The 27932-nt window shown below is 40.8% G+C and overlaps 1 protein-coding gene across 1 annotated transcript in view; it reads left to right on the plus strand.

Annotated features, from left to right (window-relative positions):
- Window positions 1–657: 657 nt before the first annotated feature.
- The window catches only part of RGL1 (ral guanine nucleotide dissociation stimulator like 1), an 84558-nt gene continuing 57283 nt past the window's right edge, over window positions 658–27932 (plus strand). The window contains exons 1-2 of the mRNA XM_072868121.1: window positions 658–1049; window positions 2032–2142. Coding sequence (XP_072724222.1) covers window positions 1023–1049; window positions 2032–2142 — 138 coding nt within the window. The 5' untranslated portion in view covers window positions 658–1022. The remainder of the gene's footprint in view (window positions 1050–2031; window positions 2143–27932) is intronic.

Consider the following 27932-nt stretch of genomic DNA (forward strand, 5'->3'; position numbering starts at 1 on the left):
TCCTTACTCTTTGCATCTCCCTGTCAGGAGGAGGTTTTCTGTTGATGGTCACAGGATGGGGTTGCAGAGGGCTGTGGGAGCCTGCGGCTGCCCCCCAGTCAGCATGGTGGGGGCTGCCTGCCCTGGCAGAGCCTGGCTGGTGTGGGCAGGAGGAGGAGGAGGAGGAAGGCCCTCTCCCTGCTCCTGTGTGAGCCACCTGAATTGCCCGGTGGGCGAGTGCTGGGCAGGCTCCTCACGCCTCTGCAGAGCAGGACTACGACAACGTAGAGTGCCGCCGCTAGCAGCGGTGTTGGGGTTTACTATAACGTTTAATTTCCTCACTTTCAAACTTGTAGAAATAAGTTTTTAAAATTAAGCCTGGCTTAAAATTCCTGCCTTTGTGCATTGTTGTGTTTTGGTTTTTTGTTTTTTTTTTTTTAATTTAGAACAGTTCAAAACCCGTCAGCAGCGGGCAGGGAGCCCCCAAGGCGGCTAGGCGCCCGGTCCCGCGGCCCTCTGCTCTCCGCACCTGCCCCGCGGCTGCCCGCAAGCACCGGGCGCCGCCGCTCCCCTCTGCCGTGACAGGGCGCCGGTGCGCGGCTACACCCGGGCGGAGGCTGGGAGGAGGCGTTTCCTTCGTGCCCCGTCCCCGCTGGAAGCCCAGCAAGACGCGCTGCACCTTGTCTCTCTTGCAGGGACACCGGGGCGGGGGCGGATGAACGCCCCGCTTCAGGCGGCGTCCCCCGGGGAGCTGCAGCCCTGCTGCCGGTCCTGGCGCGGCTCGCGGCAGGGGCGACTGAATCCGCCGTAACTTTTCGGCCGGGGCTGCCCACGATAAACAGGAAGCCCCTCGGCGGGGCCGGGGCCGGGGCCGGGCCCGGGCCGAGGCGGGGCCTGGCGCGGCCGCCCGCCCTCCTGCCTCCCGCGCCGCGGAGCCGAGGGGCCGCACGGCTCGGCCCGGCCCGGCCCGCGGCGGCGGCGGCGGCCGCTAACAGGGCGGAGCGGCGGCGTGCCCCGTCGAGGCGCCCAAGAAGGCATCGAGAATGAAATTGCTGTGGAAAGCTAAAATGGTAACCCGGTGTCCCGTTCCCCCCTTCCCCTGCCCGCGGGGTGCCGGTGTCCGCGGGGAGCCGGGGTGGCCGGGCGCGCTGCCCGCTGCTTCCCGGAGCCTCGCTGGAAACGCTGTGCGTTACCGCCTCTCTGTTCTTCCTCGCTGCCGACTGATGCTTATCTTCACGAGTAGCTGTGTGTGTGTGCCTGACACGGAGAGGATGAAGAGAGTGCTCCAGAGAGGGAAGTTAGTTACCCTTTGGAGAAATTCAGATGCATGTTTTCTGTCCGCGTTGCAGCAGCCTGCGCTCTTTTGTACGGTTAATAATGTAGGAAATGAGGAATCATTGCAGCACATGTTCCGTTAAAGTTTGGAAGATGTTGCACTTTTTTTTTTTCATCCGCTTTCTATTATTTGTGAGTTTTAAAGCCTCGACTCTGTAAAGTTTTCTGTAGCTTGAAATAATAGGTTTTGGAAAAGCAAACCACAAGCGCTTTAGATCCCTCCTGTCAAAAGAAATAAAGGATTGCTGTATTTTAAATGCTTGTTAGCTTCAAAGTTTAAAGGCTGTCTGCCTAAGTAATTCAACAGTTTTAAAAAGCGCAATTCCTTCCTTAAATGAAAGGCCAAAGAGATTAATTGCTTTAGAAAAGGGGGGAGGGAGAGGGAAGAGAAGACTGCTAATCAAAACCAAACTATTTCCTTAGAAAAGACTTTATACAACTATTTAAAATATGTGCTAGTCTAGGAAAAATAGTTAAATGGAAAGACAGGGTATCTTGATACCACAGGAAAGGACAGCTTGCCAAGAATATCTCCAGTGTTCCCTCAATCTAAAAGTGTCCTGTATTGCTTTGATTGTTGTATTTACTTTGTGCAGCCCATCTTCTGCCCTCAGCTCTGCTTGAAGCAGTAGAGCACCTGGCATAGATTGTGGTTAGCAAAAGAGGGAAAATGTTCTTTTCTCTCATACTTTTTTTTCTTTCCCCTTTTCCTGGCAGAGCACAATTCAGGACTGGGGTGAAGAGGTAGAAGAGGGAGCTGTTTACCATGTCACCCTGAAAAGAGTGCAGATTCAGCAGGCTGCCAACAAAGGAGCAAGATGGCTAGGGGTAAGTAAAGCTGGCGCGGTGGCATTTTGGAAGGCTGCTCATGGACTTTGGAGCCTACACCAGGGAGCTGAATTCCACACAAATCATTATGATGTTAAATTTTAGCACTGACTGGTCTCACTATTTAAATAAACCAAAACACTGAAGTTGTCTCCCTGGGTCATCTGAAATAACTCTCTCCTTTTGTTGATTCTTCCTTTTTTCTTGATGTGTAAAAAAGATTTGACCAGTTGTGGCCACAGATCAGATGATACTTAGTGCAGAAACAAGGATCTTAGCTTATGGCCTGAGAAGTTGAACATTTAACAGTTATTTCAGATTGGGCTATGGCTTGTTTCTGCTGTTAGGAACCTATCTCAGGTCTCCCAAACAAATAGTCACAGTGTTTTGACTACTGAAGGTCCCTCAAAAGTTAGCAGAAACTTCCTCAAAACTTAAGTGAATGTAGGTTTGGGTCCTACTTTCGTATTGCTTTCTCAGCCAGATGAGAAATTAATTGTCTGCATTTCTGCAAGAATTACAGCTCTGTACTGCTTTTCAAAGCATGAAGGCTTTAGTGGTAAGTAAAATGAGCTTAAATGCACATACACTCAATTTGGCATGCTGCTGAGTGCCTTCACCTTTGTCAGGCCAAGTCCCCAGCTGATATAAAATGTCCTCACTCCATTGGAATCAGTGCAGCTGTGGCAGTTTGAGCCAGATCTTCAGGAGGTGGCTAAAACTTTAATATTATTTTGTTATGTTTACTTTGGGATCAAAGGCGATAATATAAGAGCTTGGTTTGATGTAGTATCCAGGTTGGTATTTTAAAGACTTTTAAAACTGCCCTGAGATTTATATCAAATAATTTTCTTGTGAAGTTCCATGACATAAGGCAATACAGCAGTGCTGAAACCACAGTCAAGAAAGATAAGCAAATTCTGTCCTGCATACAGATAGTGCTTAGAATCTCCCCTTCCCTTGTTTCCAAGAAGTACATAGAGTTCTAATCAGAACAGATAATTTCAAATCTGCTTCCTTTGAATGGCAGATTTCCCATCTCTGCCTCCTGTTTTTACCAGGAAAAATATTAGAAAGTATTTTTGAGCTCCTGTAAATTTCCCAGCTGGTGGTTTTGTGTAAGAGGTGGAGATCATTTTGAATGTGTTTGTGTCCCATAAACGTGCTTTAGAAAAGTAGAATTTTATCCTGTTTTGGCTGTGTTGTTCCTTGTATGTAGAAGGAGTTTGCCAGGTCTTGCTCATATTCTTGAAAGAAGAGTGCATATGTGTTTCTGAGATCATCACCACAACTGATGGTGCCGATCTTAATAGGAGGACAAGGTCATGGAAGTGACTTTTGGCTTTCTGTGGCTAGTGTTAGTTTTTTCAGGTCAGAATTGAGCCCTGTTTGTGAGGAAGGAGGCAGTGTGTCAGAAGTCTGCACCTGTTCCGGGCATAAATTGGTGACTTCAGCTTCCAGGCTGGTGTCTTTCACAAGCAAAAAAATCTCATGCATATTATTTAAAAATATTTTTAAACATATGGGCTGGTTTTTTCCCTTAAGCGCTTCAGAACATAAAATATTTTAAGCTCTTTTTGTGATCTTGTTTTATTAATGGCTTTACTGTGGTCCTGAAGTCAATAAATAGCCTCTAACCCAGAACATTATTTATGAATAGCCATCCCTGAGCCCAACAGTTCTGCCTTGAAAAGCATAATTATCTCTTTTATAATTGTCATCAGGTGATATTTTTTTTTTAATCTGGAGCTTACAGGCTTTTATGATAATTTTTTTTCTATGCTTTGAAATTCATAGCACTAAATTAATAAGCAGTTGGATTTACCAATGTTGGTGTCAATTTTTTTTTTTTATGGTGCTCTAAGTCAGGCTTAGGTTGAAGACTCAAGGTCAACTGAAGAGTATGGGAACAACCTATTTGTACATCCGCAAGTATTGAGCCTTCATTGTAACAAATGCTGTAACTCTGTTACTGATTATATGCAGGTGTGGATTTACTTTTTTAAAAGTTACTTTTTCAGTGTCAGTTTGTGTCTTGTAAAGGTCTACCTAGCAGTTTGACCTTCTCCGAGGCACTGAACTTCTGGTGGTTTATTGCTGCAGGTCAAGTTCCTTGTGACTCGAAAAGCCCAAGTCTTTTAAAACCTCAATGTTGCATGTGGCTATTAAATATTGTGTGGTATCAGAGCAGGGGTTTGATCCAGCAGTTCCAGAGTGGTTAGTTCTTAGTGCTGCATTTGTAAAGTGATTTAGAGGCTTTTCAGCTGAAAAGCGTTAGATGGTAAATTATTTGATGTGTCTGACAGAAATGCAGATCTAACTGAAAATTTCATGGAACCTGTGTTGAAAGGAATATAAAAGGTCTTGTTTATTCTGAGTGTGTTGGGATTTATTACCAATTCCTTTAATTACAGAGAAGCTTGAAAACTTGTTTAAATACCTTCTTGTACAGGTACCAGTAAGTGAATGAACCTAGATCTTTTCTGTTTCAAGAAGTCTAATAAACCTTTCTTAAAATTCTCTATCCTAAGAACCCATCCAGGGTTCTTGAATGATGGGCTCTGTTATGAGAGAATGGTCTGTTTAAAAGCCACTCATAAGATTACAGCTTAAGCACTGTAAACTCTTGCCTGTTTAAATACAGAAATGTCTGTCTTGTGTTTCAAACTTCTACAATTAATAAAAGAAAACAACAAACAGGCTGTGACTTACACAGTCATCAGCAGTTCCATACGTTTCAAAAGTGTAAGCTTTTGTATAAACACCAAATTTCTTAGCTTTAAGTTTAATATTAGACATCAAAGGATGCCAATAATAGCTACTGGTTTTGTCACTAAATACTTAGTCACTAAATATTTAGTGAAGCTTAAGACTTTAGGCACTACAGTATCATTAAATATTAAAAGCCCTAGTAGTAGCTCAGTATTGTGACAGATGCACAAAAGCACTATCCTACTAAAAAGAATTTACAGACTAAATATCAAATGAGGCTTGTCTATACATATGTTGTCTCAGCTGATGGTTGGTATCTGAGGCAGTGGTACAAATTTTGCAACAGTGATTTTTCTCAAGTTATTTGTAGACATCAAGGCAATGGAGAGTCTTTAGAAAACTTCAAAAGTCAAATGTAACTTCTGGAGATGTTGGGAGAGAATACCTCCCAAACACGATAGGTTCAAGAAGAGAAAGCATGAAGGCATTATTTGAAAATGAAGTGGGTTTTGGTGTTTCCAGGATAGACCTTGAGAACTCTCCAGGATCTTGAGAAAGATGATGTGGAGATTGGGAACAAGCCATGAAGGCCATGGAAACTGAGATACGTGGCCTAATTTCTGTGTCAGAGAGAAGGATGGAGATTTGTATAGATGGATGGCACGCTCAAAAGAGGGGATGAGGAGAATGCTTTCTGCAGCAGGCTTTTGAGTGGACATTCAGCATCATTTTGAATGGCATTACATCAGGCTAGAGAAAAAGGCATATTGGTAATTGGAATAGAAGGTTTGAGAGTGCAGCAAGGAATTTTAATGATGTGGCTAGAAAGAGAAGGTTGTATTTTAAAACTGTGACACAGAAAGAACCTGAAAAATGAGACTCAACTTACCTCTGAGAATGTAAAGACAGCCCATAGGGAGGCTGGCACCCTGTGTGTCAAACAGGATCATGCTATTGTCCATGAAGAAAAGACAACACAGCAGAAAAGACAGGTGAAAAGTTTAGAGTTCTATAGGGTTTTTTGATCTTGAACTGACAGCCAGGTACCCATGAAATGAAACAGAGACAAGCTGAATCATACCGTAGCCAGAAGCAGATAAGAACAGTAAAGCAGTGGCTGTAAAAGTAGATCAGCTGCTGAACACCTGAATTTCTGTTGCCAGGAGCAGTATGCTGATGGAGTATGAATGGCATTGGTAAAGGTGAACTCTAGGCAGTGATTTTTTGTAAATAGTAAATGGAAAAGTAAACAGTTAGTTGAAAGAGAAAGGAAAAAGCAGCAGGTAGAGAAGTAAGTGGAGAGATGGGGGGAATGTTTAAGAGGTGAGAGACTGAAAGAGATTTTGACCAGGAGAGTGATGGGACTACAGGAGGCAAAAGGTACAAGAGAAAGCAGTATAAGGTGGGATTGGATCCACTGGACAAGTGAAAGGATCAGAGGAGGACCACAGGAAAGAAACTTCTGCACTTGTCAAATGGTAGAAATGGGAATTGTTCAAGGGGTCCTTTGCAAAGAGGAACAAGGGCTGGAGAAGTTGAGGAGCTGGGACTGAAGATGTGAGCTGAATTACATTAAATTGAAATACTGAAATTGCTTGACTGTGGAGTGGACAATGTTGAAGAAAGAGGGGAAGGAAAAAAAAAAAAGGCCTTTCTAGTGAAGATAGTTGGCCTGGTTGTTGCGTTTGTGCCAGATGCCAGTGGATACATATGCTGAAGATGCACCAGGGCTAGGGGCTAGCAGAATGGGCCTTACAGTGATGGAAAGAGAAAAGAATGAATGGTGTGAGACAATAAGGCAGGAAGAAAATGAATGACCATATAAATAGCAAACTGGCAAGTGAGGGGGTGGTTTAAGGCTACCCAGATGGGTGAATGTTCTTGGCAATTGACAAGAATTGAACCAGGGCAGTAGATACTATTGCCAGCTGATTCCTTCATCAAATATGACTGATCCAATAGGAGGTGATGCTGTGTCAGTGGGGTTTGCCTTAAATTGGTTTTCAGGAAATGATTAAATTTTGTAGAAAGGTAAGTAGAGTAGGTCTGTGAGATGCTTAGCTTTACAGTGGCACACTTGGAAACTGGGAAGTATTTGTGAAGTCAAGTAGAGTAGGAAGTTCAGATAGTTGAATGTGTGAACTTGGAAGTTTGCGAGTCAAAACTACCTTGACTTCTAGTTTGAATAAGGGAAAAAACTTCCAGAAAAGGGTGCAGGAATAATCATCTGAAAAATATATTATTTTTTTTTAGGAATTAGGTTTTGACAAACAGAGAAAAGCTCTTGTCAGCAGAGAAAGCTGTATCTAAGAGTTAAAATAAGAGTTGCCAAAAGTCAAGCCTTACAAAGCAAATGAAAGCAAACAGTGAAAGGTTTGTCAGCCATGTAAGAACAACAAAAAAATAAGTCTGCTTCACAGAGAGAATGAGATAGAAATTAAAGTTAATCTACATATAACCTAAAAAATTGAAAAAAATTTTGCCTATTTTCTATAAAGATGACAAAGGTGAACCTGGAGGTTGATGGTAATGATGGCATATGGGACTTTCACATGTCTTTATGTTTTGTCTTTGCCTAAGAGCTTGATGTGTGTCCACATTGGGCAGCTGGTAGTGTCCAGCCCAGAACTACAAAGGAACTGGTGTATGAAATTATAGTCAAGCAGCAGGGAGTTTTAATTCATCTGTCAAGTCAGAAATGACATTGTATGACTGGGGAACAGCAGTGGTGCCTGTATTTGGGGTGGGGGAAGTAGGTAGGAGATATTTGTCTTGCAAAGATAACTGATCTTCTGGATTTAAAAAGGCTGTGGGTTTAATCTGTTTGTTTGTTTGAAAGTCTACTCTTGAAATCACTCTAAAAAATTAGTCTCTGGAGAGGACTGATGAATTATAAGGTATGTGAAGGACCTGTTGAAGAAGAGCTGCTGCTGCAGCTCAAGCTGAAAGAGACTGTTGAGGGACTGTTGGTCTGGAGACAGGTGCCTACGGGAGCTCTACATGCATCAGTCCTGCGACTGAACTGCTGTCATGTGTTCATTAGGGTCAGTGACATAAAAGCAGAAGCATGCTGACAAAATCTGATGGTCTGGCAGAGTAAGAAAACACCTGGAGGATGGAAATACCCTAGAGGCTGACATTCAGGATTGCTGTAACTGAAGTGGGTTGAAATTAAGTAGCACAAAATGCAAAGGCATGTTTGTGAATGAATTAAAATAATTTCTGCTATAGGATGATATTTTTTGTTTTTGTCCCTTCCAACTTGGGGTGTATTAGTCAATCACAGGATATGTGAGCCACCAGCATGATGCAAAACAGAAAAAGCAAATGTGATGCTCAGTTGTTTTAGATTATTGCCAGCAGGATGGGAAGCATGAACCCCCTTGTAGAGTGTCCTGGCTCACAGTCTGTAAATCTGGTCATTTTTGAGAAAGTTGATTTAAACTGGAAAGCTGACGAGAGGACTTTTGGCATCATCAAGAAAATGATGAATATGTCTGATTATAATCTGAAGACTACAGCTTAGGTTAACAAAATCAAGATTTCAGGAGTATATGATTAATACCTATAACAAAACATGAAGTAAGCACAAGGGAGGGAAAAGAACCATTCACATCAGCTACAGACTGGTGTATAAATTGTTAGAAATTAGAAGAAAGGTTCAAATCATCAGAGCAATGAGATAGTGGCATTGGCATTCCAGCAAGATGAAGGAAGCAAAGAACCCAACGGCATCAACGCTGGAGCTGGATCAATTGGTGAAGAGGATTATAAGGTAATTTCCTTTGATAACAGAACACAGCATCCTCCAATTGTATGTTCCTAAGCCAAGAGGAAATATAAGAGCAAGAAAGTGTGCAGCGAAGGAGAGGATTGGGGTAGATCATTGATATGGAAGTTGCATTTTTGAGGGAAAAATGTGGGAGTTTGTGATGAGAAAAAGAGAGATCCAGGTGTATAATCAGAGAGAGGGAAGTTGATTGTGCAGAGCTGTTCGTATGTAAGAGATGAAGACAAGAGGAGAGTCCGGAGAAAAGAGACTGCAGAGGGGAACATTTGGGAGCAGCTACTTTGTGGTAAAAGTCCCTCGTAGTCTTATCCAGGCTGATGAAGAAAAGGTGTGGCTGTAAAGCCTTGGTTAACTCAAGGTAGACAGTGATGCTGGTGTATCCTGCTGCTGGAGAGACCAGTATGCAAAGAGGAGGTCGCTGTCAAATTTTAGATTTGAAGTTGTTGTTCTAGAGGCAGCAAGAGAAGGGCAGGTGGGAGTGAGGACTACAGCGGGGGGGGGGGGGGGGAGATGGATGAAGAGAGTGCCTTGTTTGTGCAGATGTCTACATACACCCTGGGAAACAGAATATGGAGAAGTGGATGCAGAAAAGTAGCAGAGAGGTGTTAGAAAATGTTGGTGTGGAATTGGAGGAGAGGGAACAGTGGTGTAAGAAGAATAGAGCAGATGCAGTGCTGCAGAAAATGAGTGGTGAAAGGCATGGGTGTGGCATGGGCAGATGGACAAGAAGATTACAAAATGAAAAGCAAACAAGAGTGTTTAAAATGCTGTGAAGTGACTTTTGTAGACCTCCCTGTTAAGCAGCTAGAGTGCTTTATCTCACCCTTCCAGGGGTTAGGGATGGGTGGGTGACCGGTGTCCAGCCCTCGAGGAATCTGAGGGAAGCAGAGAGGAATGAGTCTTTGAGACAGGAAGGGGCTCCCTAATGCTTGCAAATGTTTTTTCTATTGGAGTCCTTTATCTGGGAAGGAGTGAGGAAGAGACCTGCGCTCTGCCTCTGGAGTTTTTATTGGGGCAGGTCACAGGAAATGCAGCCAGGAATGGGAGTTCCCCCCAAGCCTCTGTGCACCAGAGGAGGCCTACAGAGACTGTATCTCCACATCTGAAATGATTGCTAAGCTTTCAGAGCCAGTCCTCAAGCATCAAGTTTCTTGCTCTACTGATGGATGGCACAGACTGCTCTTCCTTTTAAGTATTAAATATCCAGATAACAGAGAAATACTATGCTCCCTCATGGCCAGTGCTGCCTGGTTTAGTTAGCCATTGGTTACATGTCTAGAGAGGATTTTAGATATGTGCTTTTTTCTTTCTGCTTTCTTTTTTTGGCCACAGCTGAACTTCTGGCTCTGGGGTTTGTTCAGGCAGAGATTGATTCAAAACATTACTTGTCTCAAGGTGTCTTTAATGCTATAACATTGGGTGTATAGCAGAACATGTTATTCCAAAACTATAAACAAACTGCTGTAGAAGGGTTCTTTAAATACCTTCAAAATTCTGAAAGGGGAAAAGCTGAAAAGTACCAAATCTATAATTAAATATTTTTGTGTTTTCTTAAGACTGATATTATTTGATAACTACCTTTTCTGAGAATTTTGTGGTGTTTTAAAAATGAATTTTGAATGATTGTCTCGCACCACACGCTGCATATGACCACAAGTTTGGCTTCTAAACACCTCTACAGTCACATACATTGGCAGGAAGCTTGTGTTGCAGAGTTCAGTCAGAAAAACGTTACAAAAACGTCTGTCTAACTAATCTGTATCCCAGTTAGGACCTAGGACATAATCTTCTCTTTGACTCGAACAATATGTCAGAAAAGAAGTTTTAGTTTGGATTTTTTTCTTTCCAACGCTGACTTCCTAAATATGGGTTGAGATTTAAATGGTGCCTGGAACCATCAACATTTTTGGAACATGAAAAACCTCAAATTTTCTCTGAGTCTGCTCCTGCCTTCCCATATGCCCTTCTGAGCCAGCTCTGTGATTTCTTTTTTATCTTACTCTTGGGTCCCAGATGTTCTGGTCAAGTGTAGTTTCCTGTGCAAGCAGCAGGCAAGAACTTGGCTGATCTTTGTCCTTGCTGCAGCTTGCTGTTTTGTCTCTTCATTTATACCATATGTTGGTCCCTTTTGGCTAAATCACACTCTTTGGAATCAGGTTCCTGCAGCCTGTCCTGACCGCCCAGACCAAGGCCAGTGTGTAGTTCTGACCGTCTGTTTGGCAGAAGGAGAAAAGCAGTTCCCAAGGAGCTGACAGGCTCCCTACAGAAACCGGGTTGCACTATTGTCTGCTCCGAATGCCATCTTCTCCAAGGAACTGTCTTGGAGATGGAGAATAAAGAAAGATGGTGTGTGCTGACATTGATTCTGCGTGGTGGAAGATGCCCGTCAACTGCTGGAGACCCACAAAGAAGATAGATAGGAGATTTCAGAGGGAACCGAATGATTTTACCTGTAGACAGGTACATAGTTATCAAAGAGAAATCCTTGGCATCTCATTCAGCTTGCCTTTTGGTTTTGAGTAGGCTCTTTCCTCCTGTCCTTTCCTTCAGTTGTGGGCATAGCATCGTAGCCCTTATTAATGACTTCTTATGGAATATTTTTCTCCTTGCTTCCTGGTTCAGGCACAGATCTCTGCTCCAGGGATATCCCAAGTAGCACTCTTCGATGTGGTCATCAGCTGGCTAAAGGCTGTGCGTGGAACAGACACTCAAAAATGAAACCTGAGCTTATTATGAGTTTTAAAATGGAAGCCTGAAAGATCACTGTCTTTTACTTTCCCAGTTTCAAATACAAAATGCATAATTAGAAGGGTAACTGGCTTTGTGGCACAGTGTCATGCTCTCAGTTGAGTTTAAAACCTCCCATTCCAAGCTGTCAAAGGGTGACAGGATGGCAGTGCTTTAATCTTGCAGTGTTATTAACACTGAGTTAAGGCTGTAGGATAGTCCTGCAAGGCCACACGGAACTAGGGAGGGAGACACAGGCAGCCTCCCTTCCTATAGGGCTGTGCAGAGGCATCTCTTGCTAATGATCGTTTTAAGTGGAATAGCAAGAGGTAAGGGAGGCCTCTTGAGCAAACGTTGGTAGGGACTGCACTGTTCTGTTTTTGCACTGGTTGTGTGTGACTGCATTTCGGAAATCTCACAGCCAGCCTGCTTATGTACGAAAACTGGCTTTTGGCATACTGTCAATTTACCTGTGACATGTAGGAATGTAACGACATCCTGTACTATAATTGATCTCCACTGGGAATTAATCTGATAGCCAGAATGCCCGTCTTTTTAAAATATACTTCTTGCATGGTAGAGGTTCTCCCTGAATTGTAGCATCTTAACTGTCTTGCTGCTAACACCACTGAATGTTACCTTGCTTGCTTTTTCAAGAAGAAATAAGTGGAAGGAATAACAAAAAAATCAGCTCGCTCTGCAAAGAAACTGGCATTTTCTTTCTGAATGCTAGAAGATTTAGGTCACTTGTTGGGTTAAAGAAGTGTTGGCAAGGAATGTGGCTATGTGTCATCGGAAAGCCTGGGAGAAGCAGCATATGAACTGGACTGAGATGCTGTAAAGAGAATAGCCCTGGAGAAACCATTAGTTTTACAGTTTGGGTTTTGATGTTTTCATTTAAGAAACAGGCTGAAGCATTGCGAGCATGTTAGTCACGCTTGGATTTAAATTTAGCCTTGGTAAAGCTAATTAAAAATATGCTTAGTGACAGTGTGTAAATGCATGCTTTGAACTTGCATCTTTTACTACTACTGTAAGAATCTATTTTCTAAATATATAGCTTCCTATAGCCAGCACTGTAAGGGGGTACAGCTGTGTGAAGATACAAGCACAAAGTGACAGATCATGGCCTAGGCCCTTGAAGAAAATGGGGTTACCTTGTGTGAAAGGGGTAAATGAATGCTAACTCATTGTGAACCCTGTTCTTTCTTGTCTTTGTGTAGCTGGTGTGTAGTTTCTTGTAAACCAGAGGCAAAATGTGTGTGATGTCTTAGTGTTGTTTATCATCCCAGTAAGATCGTATCAGAAATTATAAAACATTATCTTTATGCATAAGACCTTTTCTTTTTTTTTTTTAACACCAGAAAAACAAAGCTTCTCTCTTGCATTTGGAATGTTATATTCTTAGTGGATTGCTTAGACAGCAGCAAAGCTGCTTTTGTCCAGTGGATGTGGACAGCATTGATAGACCATTCTTTGAACCCTGGGATGGTATTTTGATATGTTTTATTTGCATACTTTTCTGTATCTCCTCATAGTTAACACATATACATCTAGACCTCGTTCCTTAAGGGCTGAGCAGCTGACCAGTAGTTTTCTCCAGGGAGTCATCGTGGTTTGCCCCTGCAGTCTCACAGAACTTCTTTTGCCCTTGATTCACCCCCAAAATGTTCTCTTTTCATGTTCAGTGGCCATACAAGCTTTTGAGACGTGACTTGTAGTTCTTCATGGGTGGTATGCCAGCATTTAGGGCTGAAATATAAAGTCTGTGTTATGGTTTTACACCTTCTGGAATAAGAATTTTATTGAGATGTAAGAGAATGTGGGGTGTTTTTTGGTTGTGGGGTTTTGTTTTGTTTTTAAATAAAGTTTTAAAGCTATAGTGAGGAATTCCATTTTGGACATAGAAATCCATTTACTGTTTAAGGAAATCACTTTACCCTAGACCAAAATGAACTCATGCTAGCACCTATAGTTCAGTTCAGCACCATGCCACCAGTAATTTAAGGACCAGAAGGAAAGTAAAAACTTATCCAAGTAAAATGACAATGATCTTGAGTTCTTACAGCATCTTTCATCCAAATGACTTTCAAAGCATGGCCACAGATTTTCACCAGACAGACTATGTGAAATATGTTGTAATGTAACAGAGCACAAAAGTATGATTTGGGTGGAGCTTAAAATTCAGAAGCAGTGCTGTTGCCTGGGAGTTGGTAGAATTCCTCTTTGTCTGGGGAGGTAGGAAAGAGAGGAGAAAAAAGTGTTTCTGGGTCTATGTGACTTCAAAAAGGCTATTTTTTGAGGTTGCCGAAGAGGTTGAAATGTTAGAAAAAGTTCTAGGGGAGGTGGATTAGCTATCAAAGTTGCATGGTAATATTTATTTAGTGGCTTCATAGTGTTATCACATGGATATCTTCTCCACATGTGGCATATATGCTGCAAGGAGCAGCTGCTTAACAGTGTACAGCAGCACATTGAAACAATTTAGGACCAGAAGTGAATTAATTAAAACCACTTGGGGAGAAGACCTGGACTTCTGAGAGTCCAGAGTTCTGTGGAAGCATTCGCCCACCGTGCAACAGCAGTTGTGAAAGCAAGCTCAAATATTAAGCTGTAGCAGGGAATGAAGTGAAGCTTAGAAAATACTACTAAGGAGATTACAGTAGCACCTCACTCGTCCTGATGCTTGTTCCCTCATCTCAAAGATAAGAGAACTAGAAAAGGGATCCACAGATGGGAAAGGATTGCTGGCATTTGGAGACACTGAGAAGGTGAGGACTGTTAAATTTGTATCTTAGTGCAACAAGGGTTGATGTGCAGGTTTAACGATAAGCACATTTGTTAAATCTTCACAGGTTTGAGGCTCGATACTGGCAATAAATAGGAGGATATAGCGAAGGCTTTTAAAACAGTGAAGTGGAGAAGGGACGCTTTATCTCCAGGGAGTGTTTAGTGGGTTTGAAAGCGGGGGGGGGGGGGAAGAAATGTGTAATTTTACATTGCATGTAATTAACCTGAAGGACTCACCGCTGGACGAAGTAATTGAGTCTAACTAAGTCTAGAAGGATTCAGAAAGGATTAGACATTTATATAAATAATGAGAACAAATGCGTGAATACTATATGATAATTAAAACACAAGACACGTAATACTTTGTGATTTAGGTATAAAACAAACAATTCCTGCAGTTAAGAAGAGTCTTTACCTTTAGACTCATTATTCTATATGTTATGGGTGTTATTTCTTCACCTTCCTCTATAGCATCTGGCCATTGTCAGAGGAAAAAACCTCTAGTTTAGTTTAAAATGACAATTATTATGTGTTGCTGTTGATAAAGTTCTGGTTTCAATTTGTTTGCAGCAAATATTTAACGAGGCAGAATAAAATTGAACACAGGCACTCATAAAAAGAATCATGAGAACTTTTATGTCCAGAATATGTCAGGGCCATATTGCAGCATAGTATGGGATTTTGTTGTGGGCCTGTTTTCCAGCAGTCCTGCAGCCTCCTCCTGGTCAATGGGAACTCTGGGTGCTCAGATCCTGCTTTTTTTTTTTTTTTTTTTTTGAGTAAAACAAAAGTTTGCATCCTTGCTGTTTTAGACTGCAAATGTAGGAATCGTGTGGGTTGCCCTTTGCTTTACCCCATTCAACTTCTTAATCGCCGCTTTAAAAATAAGGCAGCTAGAACAGAGTATGGCACTCTACATGTGGCCTCATCAGACCTTTTATGCGGTGGAAGAATAATGTCCTTTGACTTGCTTTGGTACCCTTTATTTATACTTTGCAGAATTGTTTGCTTTTTGTTGCTGCTTCCAAGCGTTGTGCTGAAAGATTTAATGTTCTGCCTACTCTAACCCTTCAGATCTTTTCTCTGATCTGTGTGCCACAGTGTGACCTTTGAGAGTAGTACTTTCAACAGACTTTTTTTGCTGGCCTCTTACATTTCTCTACATTTAGTTGCATAAGCCATCTGTTGCCCATCAGAGTGTAGCTGCCCTTTAACAGCTTTGGCAATCAAAATGAAACTTTGGCAGCCTTTACCTTAGGTGTGAAGCTTTCTGCCATCTTGCATGGTAGCAGTCATTAACCTTTTGCTCTGTCAGGTTACTGGCTTACAGTTCGATAGAGCTTTTAACTTGCCTCTCTTTGCCACCAATTTGTGTCCAAATACCAATTTACGTCCAAATTTTTGCAATCATTTCTGTGTATCTCAGTCCTGCAACAGTGCAGAAGTTATTGCAAACTGTAAACACCACTGAAACTTGTGATCCCTTAGCTGCTGCTGCTGTGGTCCCTTAGCTGCTGCTGCTCCACTTGTCTCCCATGAATTAGAAATAATGTGAAATCTTCACTGAGAATAAACTGTTTGCTGTATGTGATATTGAGCACATGAATTATTATGTGTAATGGTGCTGTCGTACCAATTTGCGGACAATTGTGATACCGGATTTAGAAAGGCACAGCAAGTCAGGAGTCCTGTGCTCAGTATTCATTTGCTAATGACTCACCCTGGGCCTTGAACTGACCAACTTATCTTCTGGGGGTTTAATTTTCTCACCTGTAATATACTTACTATTAATTTTGAGATTTAGTGATCCAAGGAGTGTAGAGGCAAACTCCTGTGCTTTAATACAACTGTATAGCATTCAAACCTATGAGAGAGAAAACTCTTCTACTGTGCCAGATATGCAAGAAAAGTTCTGTAGCAGAGCAAGATCCTCCTGATATGCCCTGTGACTTTGTTGTACAATCTTTACCATTGAAATGTTAGAGAGCAATATATTCTTCTACTTACGGATGCTGAGCCTTGGCTCTTCTAATCCCTTCTGTGAAGAGAAAGTGTGTTGGATGAGACACCAGGGTTCATCTCCTTCTTCCTAAAACCTTCTAGCAGGACCCCAGGAGTGTGCCACGCAGCATGCAGAGGAGTGCCTCCCCTGTGGACTGGGTTGCTGTATCACAGTGGGTTGCAGTGGCTTCGAGTGCTGCGTGGGTCTCCAGCTCATGGCCTGTGGACTACAGCTGGCAATGCTGCCACTGGGCCACAATGGCACTAATAAAGTGTAGGCATTTAAAATGCTTTTGCGTAGTGATCCTGTTATTATATTCTATTCTTTCATCTATTTTCCTCTTATGTTCTTCCCACCTTTTTGTTCTGAAAGCAGTTTAAAGGATTATTTTCTTTTCCCCTCCTACCCCCTCAGCTGCTTTGTACAGTTGCCTTTCTCCTTATGAAGGCTCAACCTTTCTCCCAGTCAATAGTTGTTTCTTCCTTTCTAGGGAGTCCATGGGCTCTTTGTGCAAGTAAAACAACATGTTTTTATTATAAAGTGGCATTTTCTATTGAAAGGTCTCAGAATGATTGAACAATATGGAATGACTGAATACTTTGAGATGTGTTCAAAGTACCATAGCTATTGGGCTTCAGCTGGAGACTTGTGATATATCTCATGTAGTAGCTTAGACTTCCCGATCTCAGTGACTCCTCCTGACTATTAAAAATAAATGATCTAAATTTCTGAGTATCTATATATCCTAAAGCAGAAATAGGCCATCACATGTTAAAGAGCTATCTAGGGTTTTATTTCCTCCTATGCCCCACGTAAACTTGCATAAAAGCTTGCATGCATGGAATCATATTGAGTTTCTGTTTTGACTCGAATCAAGTGCAGAATGTCCTTCAGTTGTTCATAGTATTGACCTGGATAAAGCTTACTAGATGAGGTTGGTAACATTTCAAAGCTTTGTTGGTGTTGGGATGCAAATGAGAAGTCGCTACACCCTTCAGGGTTAACTGTTGTCTTCAGTGCAAAAGAGATTAGTTAACTAAATGCTCCTGAGCTGCATTTGGAAGCCAGCTTAAATATTACACGCAAATACAACAAGAAAATTATTATGAAGATATGCCTACGCATCCTTTTGTCTGTTTGCTTGGTTTGTAGTAATCTCTGGCTCTACCTGCAATACGTTTTATATTTTTAGAGTAGAAACCCTTTAGGGCAGGGATGGTGTCCTACGTTTTGACATGGCAGCCATTGTGCTGCTGTTGGAAATGTTTCATAAGTAACAATAACGTATTTCATTTGGAAGTCAGATCTTACGCTTTTGCATTCCTCCCATTGAGTGCTTCAGATTGATTCTGGCTGTGCTTTTGGTCTGCTGGCTCCCTGTAGCATACAAAATGTGAATGAACTCTTGCACACTTACTTAAACCATGAGGCTTGCATTCTTCTTTGTGCAAAAACAGTCATCTTGTTCGGAAAACATCAGGTGGCCATAGAGTTAGAACAGGACAGAGAAGAACAGAGGTATGCTATTAACTCCTGATGGATATTTAAACAACAACCGGAAAAAAAAAAAAAAAAAGAACAGACAGTAAACGTGGACGATTTCTGTTTTATCTTACAGCCTGACATTTTTGCTCTTTCTTTCCCCCTTACTTGTAAGCTATACTTATTTTGCATTCTGACTCAATACTTCCACATAATTATGTGTGTGTTTTGATTTGTGTCCATTGCCTAAGGATTTAAGTTCAACTACAACATAGTATTCTTAAACTGAAATACAAATGTCTGCAGCGGGTTCAGCACCAGCTCATGCAACCCGTGCTGCTTTCTGCTGTGTCAGAACAGATGGGTTAATGGCCGGGTGCTGTAGTTACAAGAAGGCAGTAATTTGTGTAGGTATGCAATATGTTTAGTTGCCATATGCTTATGCAGTTTGTCATACAAAATGCAGAATTTGTTATAGAGAAGATACCTATAGAATTGGCACAAGGATGTTGCCATCACAGGTATGGTACATACAGACACGCATGTAGTCATACATAGACACTCTCTTTCTCTTTATGTGCATGTATGTATACAAGAGAAGAATCCTAAGAGCTTCCATAATCTGATCCCCTTAGATAATGTAGTAAAAATGCAGTTTGGCCTGAACTAATGATTGAACTAATATTTTTGGACTCTTTCAGCACTTAAATAAATGTTCAAGCTGGTAACTCTTAATATTAGGTAACATTAGCTTACTCTATTACTGCTTTTTCTACTAGGCCCCACCCTGGAGAGGTCTCTTCGTTTCAAAACAAAGGGTAGTAAAAAGCACAGCCATTGAAATGAAGTTTATAATGCAGTTTAGGTGTGTATTCATGCTGTGGTCATAAAAATGGTTTACTTACTGCTAACCTATTTCTTTTAGAAAAGATTAAAAAAACTTGGTAATAGAGATTGCTCACATTAATTATTATGGAACATGTAACAACATTTCCTGAATATTTTTTCTTCCACAGAAATCTTATGTTTCAAGTTCAGTTTATTTTAAAATCTGCATCAGTCTTCTGCTAAATATTTTCTCCTCTGTCAGCATGTATTTAATCTCCCCACACCTACAGTTTTATTTTCCAGCTATTCATACTATTAAAATCTATCACTCTTGCCTTGTTGTTTACACCAAGTGCAGTAGCAGTTTACAGTGATTTCCTGAGTCAGTATAATTTTAATTTCTGTGTACTGTTTGAGCAAGCTTTACAGTGTGAAAGGAAAGCCAACAACACAATCAGGATGAATAAAACCATTTTGGGTTATGTAATGTGCATTCATGCTACTATTATGCAACAGAATTATTACTTGTGGCATCCTTAAATCCATTTTGAGTTCAGCAGTGTTGCTTGCTGTCTCATACAGGACATTCTTTGTTTTGACTGAGCAGAAAGTGATGATGAGCTCTACAATTAAATTACATTACATTCCTGGAAGGGGAAAAAATAGTGACTTTTCACAGGAGAAGTATCACAGTTTTTGACTACCAACAACATAGGTACTGGTGAAAAATGGTCTTTACATTTCTGAATGGTCAAAATACAATTTTTTCATGTTGACCTATAATTTTCATAAAATGGTGTGACTCTTGCCATATTAAATTTGTGTTAGTGGTAATATCAGTCATCCCTTCTCTTTTTTTAATAAATGCCAAGTATAGGAATGACAGCATATTTTTTTAACATTTTTCATGAAAGGAGGATGACAAATGGCTTCACTGACCAGTGTTTCACAAACAAAATTTGTATAATAGCTTTCCCCTGATATTTCTTAGGGTAGACATAGAATTGTTGTCATCTTTAACATCCAGGCAGCTTATGAGGATAACTGAGAATTTTCAACTTCTGTGTGGAGGTGATGTCATTGGGCTGATATCATAGCAGTATTAAGTGGCATCAAAATTCAGTTGTACTGGAAATAATCCTGTGATGTCTAGCCTTATGTCAAAATAATCAAGGGTCATATAACAATAAAATAGGGAATTAGGGAGATGGGAGGGGACTCAATATTAAAATTACAGTCATACAGTAATTGCAGCATAAGCATTGAGGTGGATGAGACCAGGAGATGAGGCTTGGAACAGGGTTACATACAAAGACTTGAAGGACAAGGCTTTCAATTTCAAGGCAGACTATTTTATTTATGGGCTTGGACAATGACTTTAGCAGCTGTAGTTTTTATATCTGGAAGGATATTTATGTGGGTGACATGAGGAGAAAGGTCCAATGTTGTAGGCCTTTGAAATCTAAATTAGTTTAAAATAGGAGAAAGTATTCTGTGTAGAGGCTGCAGTGTTGTCACATGTCCTTGAATCAGGTAACCTGACTTCTACTAGCTTATACAGTCTGCCTTGTATAAAGTTCTTTAATATTTGCATACAAAAGGAGTCCTGGAAGGACACAAAGGGACTAATATGTGCTTTTAGGTCACTAATTTAGCCTAAGCTGCCTAACTTATTGAAGTAAGGAAGGTAGGTTATTACCTGTGTGTGTTCATGTTTGTTAGAAATGCTCTTAAAGCTGGGAATTTGATGGCCTTAGCCATTTATGCCACATTTTCAGAGTTTAGTTAGCTCTTCTGTAGGAGGCTTACACACTAATAAGTGAATTCCATTATGTGTATTCAACCTGGCTGCTTACGATGCGTATCAGTGTATCATGTCATTTAACGAAAATATCACAATGATTTTTGACAGTATTCTTTTTTCAAAGTCTTTGTTCATACCTGGGTTTGTACTGCTCCTTGCTTGCTGTGCCCTTAGTTGTTGGCTCATGACAGTATTCTGCAATTGCTCGGTAACAGTGCGAAAGCTAAGGCCATGTGAAGGTCTCTTCTGTTGACCACTCTGGTGTCTCAACCCTTTATTAAGATCTAGACTGACTGGTATTGCATGACACTGGCAGGTGACTCCTCCAAAGATGGTAAAATGGGTGAGGAGGAACTGGGGAGAAGTTTTCATTTCAATAAGAGGCAGTTTGTTTTCAAGCTCTCAGTAGACCTACAAAGAACTGGGCTGGGATCTGGCTTTTTAACCTGAATGCATCGTTTTGTCATGTTTTCAGTTGCCATTTTTAGCTTCTGTGGTCTGCTTGTTGCAACAAAACTGGGCTGGTTTGGTGGTCTTCTACATCTGCCATATGGACTCAGTGTAGAAATGATATTGTTTAGTTTTATAGAGTACTTGTCATCTATGGACTCTGAGGTACTTTATAGAGGAGGTCAGTATTAATCTGCCCTTCCATAGCTGGAAAAACTGAGGCACACAGAAGTCTTGCGTATGGCTCTACCCAGGGCTAATATTACCATGGCTTGAATTTCCAGAGTGCTAAGAGTCTCTTGAGCCACCTTTGAGGACCTCCCAGGAGGGACTCTTCTTCCTGCTAGACTGTCATCTGAAGAGCCAAACTCCCTACCATCTGCAGTTAACTGATGTTCTACTTTGTGCAGCTAAAATTTTTGAAATTAGTTAAAATTTGTGAGCAGATAAAATAGTTGCATTTCTTGCAAAGGTTGGCTAGTAGCTCTGGCTAGACTTAGTGGTGGCCAAACGCGTATTTGGCTGTGTAATCTGATTTATCTAACATTTTATAGATATGGATGATATTAACTTCTGGGGTGGTGAACAGTAGAAACATCCTGCTTGATTATGCTGTGTTTTCAGATAATCATAATTGAGACTTGCATTCTGTATGTAAATACAATATTTGCTGTGCTGTGAGCTTGAACCTCTTAAGTATTCCTCAGATGGAAGGCACAGTATACCTATCACTGTAATCATTAGTCATGGTTACTGAAAGCTGTTTCAGAGTCAAGTGAAATATTTGAGCTGTCTGCCACCTTTTGTACTATTTTTCCCCCTCAACACCCCTTCCTTTCTCCTCTATGGTTCCTAGTAAGTAACTCAGCCTGGGAACTGTAAGCAGGCTTTGGCACCTACAAATTTGCAGGACAGACTGGAAGCAGTGAGAGTGTGGGGAGGGAGGAAGAGAAGTTAAAGGTTGTTAGCAGAAACAGTTAGTTACTATTTACTGTTTCTGGGGCACAGGGGAACTGCCCCAGCTTCCTATTTCCCTCTCTTAGGGACATTCTATAATCTATACCTGTAAAAACTTTTATTAGTTTTGACAGTTAATCAGTGACTGTTTTATGCTAGTCCCAAGACTCTCTGTAGAGCTCTTCCCTCATAGAGACACTATGTAACGCTTCCTCTGTCTCCAGAAGTAAAAATATTTTACAAAATGGCCTGATTTTATTGCCCAAATGGGCTATAAAACCTGTTTCCTTGCCTTCATTCTGGTGCCCTACTCGCTTACTGGTTTATTATTTTGAGTATGTATTTACTGCTCAGTTTGGTGATTGGACATTTTGGTGTTCCTATGCACTGAAGAGAGGAGGACGCTAAGTTTTACAGAAATATTTTCCTTTAATACAGAAGGGCTTTGGAAAGATATTTAACATGGGACACATTTGTTTGCTGGGTTAGAAGTGTTTCTAGTAATTGTCATTTGATGACAGCTATTCCTCAAACAATGTAAGATGCACATGACTAAGAGTCTTACCTGACTTACTGGTTTCTTTTTCTTGCTTTTCTATTTTAAATTAGGAACTTGCTAAGCTTCAATGTCTGATCAAAACCAAGACAAGGAATATTTATACATACTGACTTATTATGAAAATAATATGTCCCTGGCATGCTTAAGAGAGAACAAGATTGTGGTGAACTGTACAACTGGGAAACACGACAAACAAAAATGAAACGGGTTTAAATAATCTGATGTTTCAGGTTCAATTAACTCAATGAAGACTAAGTCAGACAAAAGAAGAGGGTGGGAGGGTTTGTCTTGATCTTGTTAAAAGTTCTTCTAGCAAGAGAGGTGAGAGTCAGGAACTTTTTGTAGGTAGGAAGCAATGAGGAGGTAAGTGCATAAATCATACAAGACAGCTAGAGACGGAGATTTGGGGCTAAGCTGTTAGGGCAATTTTGGGTCTCTAAAAAGCTTGTATGCTGCATAGTGAACCCCTCGGAGGACTTGATTCTCACTGAATAATATGGCTACATTCCTTTGCTGCACAGATGCTTCTAAGAAGTGGGCCAAAATCAGAGGAGTAATTTATATGTTCCCATGGCTGAATAAGTTCCGCCATTTGTAAGAGCTGGACAATGCCATTTTAATGTAGACCTCTTTGAAGACTGAATTTCTTAATCACTGGCTTAAACTCCTTTAGATGCATGCAGTGAGAGGTGATGTGTAAATTAGGCTTCTTTACTTTTGCTTTGATTCATTTAGAGCTAGTCCCACATAGTTCACTGATATCCAAATGAGTCTAAATTTGCATAACTTCAGAAGGTGTGAGAATGCACAGCTCAGCGTCATGGTATGCATGTTGTTTCTTATTTTCCCCAGAGTGGCTTTAAGTAGCTGCAAGGTGCCTGAGTGAAAGGGTTCTAACTGAGCAACAGCATTTGCGTAAGAGGCTTTTTTCTTTTTTTTTTTTTTTACCTCTAAATCTGACCCACAGCTTTTGTTACTGTTTGCCAGCTCTTCAGACAGATACCAGCCAGGCTGTGAGCTCTAAGGATAGGAGAAAATGAGAATGCCTTTTGTATAATGATCATGGAATTAATTGGTCCTGGAAACTCTGGGTTGCTGCCAAGAAAGGTTATTTATGTGGTAAGAAAGGAAAGGAAAAGGGTGGAGCTTTGGAAATCCAGGAATATCCCTAGCTGTCAGATCATAGGAAAGAGCTCATAAAGTTATTTTGGCTTCCGAGTTTGGTGCAGTCAACATGCAGAATTCTGATTTTCAGCAGCATGCAAAATGAGGAAATGGGAGTTAGCGAAGTGAGGAGAACTTTGTGGAGAGCTCCATAGTAATTTTATTTCCAAGTGCACTGTACGATAAAAGCAGCCGCTCTTGCAAAGGCAAGCATCTATGCTGCCTGGAGTCTGCAGGCTGCAAGAGATCCCACCTCTGGCCACCCAAATCCTGCATTTCAAGCCACGGTTTCCTAGACTGTAAATTCTGCTTCAAATTCAAAGTCTTATCTCATGCAAGCTGTTTTCCAGGCTGACAGTTCTGCAGAGTGGAGGACAAGGACAGAGAGGAGAGCAGTGGGATGCAAGGCTCTTAAGTACTGCCAGCATTGCAGAACTGATTGCAAGAGGAAACATGGATGTGTACACCCGGGGGCCTACCCTAACAACACTTGAAATACTTGTGACTTCATTTGATAAGCTTAGTCCGGTCACTGCTCTTTCTAATGTGCATTGTTATGTGGTATTGTTAGTGCAAAATTACCACTTTTCACAGGGTTGGTTTTTTTTTACTAATGGTCATGTGTTGTGGACGGGGGGGGGGGACGGGGGACGGGGGACGGAGTCAGCACAATGTGTGCAAGTTTGAGTCAGTTCAGCATGACTGTCAGCTGCTGTGGATTTTATCTGTCAATATACGTACGGGACAATCTTACTTTCTTCCTTTTTAAGGGGAGCAGGCTCAATTATAAAGTTCATTAAGATCTTTGTTGGAAGGAAACGCTAGGTCAAATAAGCTGTTAATACCTTTGCAAGTTGTTCTTTACAAAAATACTTGACTAAAGTGAGTAGGAGTCTTTCTTGAAGACATCTTGAAGACATATTAAGTTCTGTGTGTTTTTGCCATGGAATCTGGTTGTTCTTCAAACAACTCTGTTTCATCTGTCTTGCTACTTTCTTTTAAGTGATGTGTGACTGCATGTTAAGTGAAGGATGCCTTAGATTTTTCTTCTTTCAGACTGGTGTTGTGGATGCTTGTATTTCTGGAGCTTTTGAAGCTTAATCACCCCATGATTTGGTTTTTTTTTTTTTCCTTCCCCCCACCCCCCCAAGGATGAGTGTAGATATTAAAGGCTTATGCTGGAGAGCCTGTGTGTAAGAAAGCAGTATCAAAAAAAGTAAGGGCAAAATCACAAAAAGCATCTTATTCCTACTTTCAGAAGATTAAAGCTGATTCACATTTAGGCAAACAGTGAAATAACAGTCATTCTTGATTAGAGTGCCTTATTTTTAGTTAACTTATATGTTACTGCACTTTAGGCAGTTTTATTCCAGCATAGGGTATCTGTGCAGTAAGCTGTTAAAAATAGGTAGAGTGGAAAACTCCCCATCTGGAAAAGCTGTAAGTTTCAAGGAAAGTCAAAAGCATTTAAAAATCTGTCAAAACCAGTAAAAATGTCGTTTAGGAGACACTAGTTAGTTTGGTGCTCTTGAAAATAATTTTGCAGAATTTCTAAATAAAACAAGTCTTGAGTAAAGTGGTAATGTTTTAAATTACTAAGTCTGAAGAACATCTGATATCTCATTTACTTATTGTTCATCCCAGTTGTTTTCTTTTGATATTTTTTTCCACTCTGTCTAATGAAAAACAATTACATTGATTTCATTCCACGATTCTCACTTTAAGAATCTCAACAGATATTTGCATTGGAAAAAAACGGCAGATCAGTGTTTTGTTGGGTAAAAGCAATTGTTTCCAGTGATAATTCTGAAATAATGACTACAATTCTGTATGTTGTTATTTGGGTAGCAGCCTATTTTTGTACTGTTCAGAATTTGGACTATTTTTTTTACCTTGAGTCTTTACTCCCTCTTGCTAGGATGTATCATTAATTTAGGAGATGGTGGAGTTTATAATTAATTTATAATCCTATTGAAGGTTAACAGGTAGCGTTTGTACCTTTGGCCGATGAGGCTGTGGGATCCAGATCTGTATTTTGGCTGTCAAACTGAGTGAAATACCTGGCAACTTTGGGGCATGTGGAGGTTTTGCTTTATTTTCCTGTCATCAGTAGGCAGAATGTCAAGAGGTCAGCGTATCTTGGCCAGTTCTTGCAGAGAAGGACTGATAGGAAATGGAGATTGTGGTATTGAAGGTTGCACATGGTGTCTCTCAAAGAATTGTTGCTTTTACACACCCAGTGACAAGCTATGCTGGTAACAAGCTGCTCCTAACTTATGACTTGCTTATTCAAGCCCTGTATTGGGGGCTGTTGCAGAAAGATTATGTTTGTTGGATATTATGCTGATACTTGTATCTCTTCCTCATCCTGGAATTGTGCGTGTGGCTATCTTGCACTTTCAAAATGCCTTGGTGAGTCAGTGAGATTGTGTGTGGGTTCAGGAGCCAGGCTGTATGGGGCAAGGTCAGGACCTTAATTGTAACCAGCTTGGAACCAAATTATAGCTCCTTCAGTACTGGGCATCTGCAGCTGGTTTTGGGGTTGGTTTGTGTTTGAAGGAACTTTTTAGCCTGCATGTTTTTTAGTCTGCGTGAAGCTCTCCTGTTTCAGTAAGAACTGTATACGTGGGTAATGTTTTGTGCTGTTATAGCTGTAAGATGATCTCCTTAAAAGAGTGGCCACCTCTGAAGGTACAGCATTGCAGAGGATTAGTAAAGATGTTAGAATTACACTAGACTAGTACCCGCGCAACCTCAAAAAATAAGGACTTGCAAGAATATACCTCAGTTCAATCTTTCTACATTTGCTTTTGAAAGACGCTGTCTATCTGGTAGGAATCTATTTTCTCATCAGTTACACTTGCAGATTATCAAGGCCATAATCCATTGCCTGAAAAATCAGAGAGACTGTTTAAAAAACATAAAATAAATCAGACTATAAAATGCCATATATGTTTGTTTATTTTTAGCCTTGTAGAGGACCAAGAAAATCTTACTGAAGCCCTGAGATGTTGGGGTCTAGCATCTTTGTTTGACTGCTGGACACGTTGTTGAAGGAGACGAACGGAAGGAGCTGGAGAGCCTTTTTTGTTGTTTCGATGCACAAAACACTGCAAAACTTCCAGTGGCTTTAATTGGTACCACATAACAATGATCACTGTGTACCACTGCAAAACTTGCAAAGAGCTTTAGGAACATCTTTTGATAGCAGTAGATACAGTATTTTTCTGAGCAGACAGCACAAAAGCAAACATGAAAACTTTTGCTTTTGGGTAGCCTGGTTATGTCAGTGAAGAGATGGCCTCTTGATTAAATCCAGACTGAGTAGTTTCCTGTTAGCATGCTAACTCAGCCCACAATGTCTTATTCTGAAAGTCTGTTATTGAGCTTGCCTGCCAAGTCCTTTTTCCTTTTAAACTTACAGGCACAATTGCTAAAATAATACAAATACAAACAATGCCTAAAAAGTCTCTTACAATGATTTCTAGCAGTTTAATGTTTTGCTGACAAACTCAGTTTTAGATTTTCAGGGTTTGGGGTTGTTTTTTGTTTTGCTTTGCTTTTTTGGGTTTTGGGGTTTTTGTTGGTTTTTTTTTTTTTAAACATTCTCCCAACATGATGTCTTGGGGAAGTTGTAGTGTTGCAATTAACGGAAAATTTTGTGCACGTATCAATCTTGGAAGCAGATTCTGCCCTTGTTTGGTACACAGTCACATCAGTGAATGAGAGATTTTTACACATACTGAGTAGAATATGGCCTGAAGTCAATACATTGTGGAGCGGGGGAAACTGCTGGAGAGAAAATTAAGAGTTAAATACAGTGGTGTAGACTTTCTTCCCTGTTTGAACACAGTTGTATTGTGTAACTAGTTATTTTCAAAAGTATATTTTAATTGTAAGATGAAAAGTCAGCGAGAAAATTTAATTATTTTTTTTTTTTCCGAGCAAGTTTTGCTTAGGGAAAATTTTCATGGAGGAGATGTATAGTGGCAGTAACAACATATCCTTTTAGTGTTTCTGTAATGACGGTGTCATATATAATTCTATATACACTTTTAAGTCAGATATATAACAAATTATACGCCTTTAAAACAGCCATAAGATCCATGGAACAAAATTTTGCAAGTTACTCTGGTGTAATCTTGTTCATTCCCTGTGGGGTTGCATTGGGGTAACAGTGGGGTTTGGTGCAGTAGTACTGTGCATTGCCTTATCTATTTATAAAAGGCATTAATGGGTTCATGACACAAGACCAAGTTACCCAGTCTGTAATTTCGCAGTCTGTTTGAAGAGATGTAAAGCTGCAGTACTCCCAGAAATTGTCTTACATCTTGCACCCAAGCTTGTTTTCTCTGTGTCAGCCTGTGTGTTTCTGCAGTCGTGGGGTGAACAGGGTTGCGCAACTTGTCTGGGTTAAACCTGACCCCACCAAGTGAAATGAAGGGCTCTGTTTTAGCTGGACCACTTTTCCAGCCCAGTTCGCTGTAGCGAGTGGGGCCTCTTGGAATGGCTTCTTTCAGTGGCT

Source organism: Ciconia boyciana, chromosome 7, assembly GCF_034638445.1.
Source record: "Ciconia boyciana chromosome 7, ASM3463844v1, whole genome shotgun sequence".
Lineage (NCBI taxonomy): Eukaryota > Metazoa > Chordata > Aves > Ciconiiformes > Ciconiidae > Ciconia > Ciconia boyciana.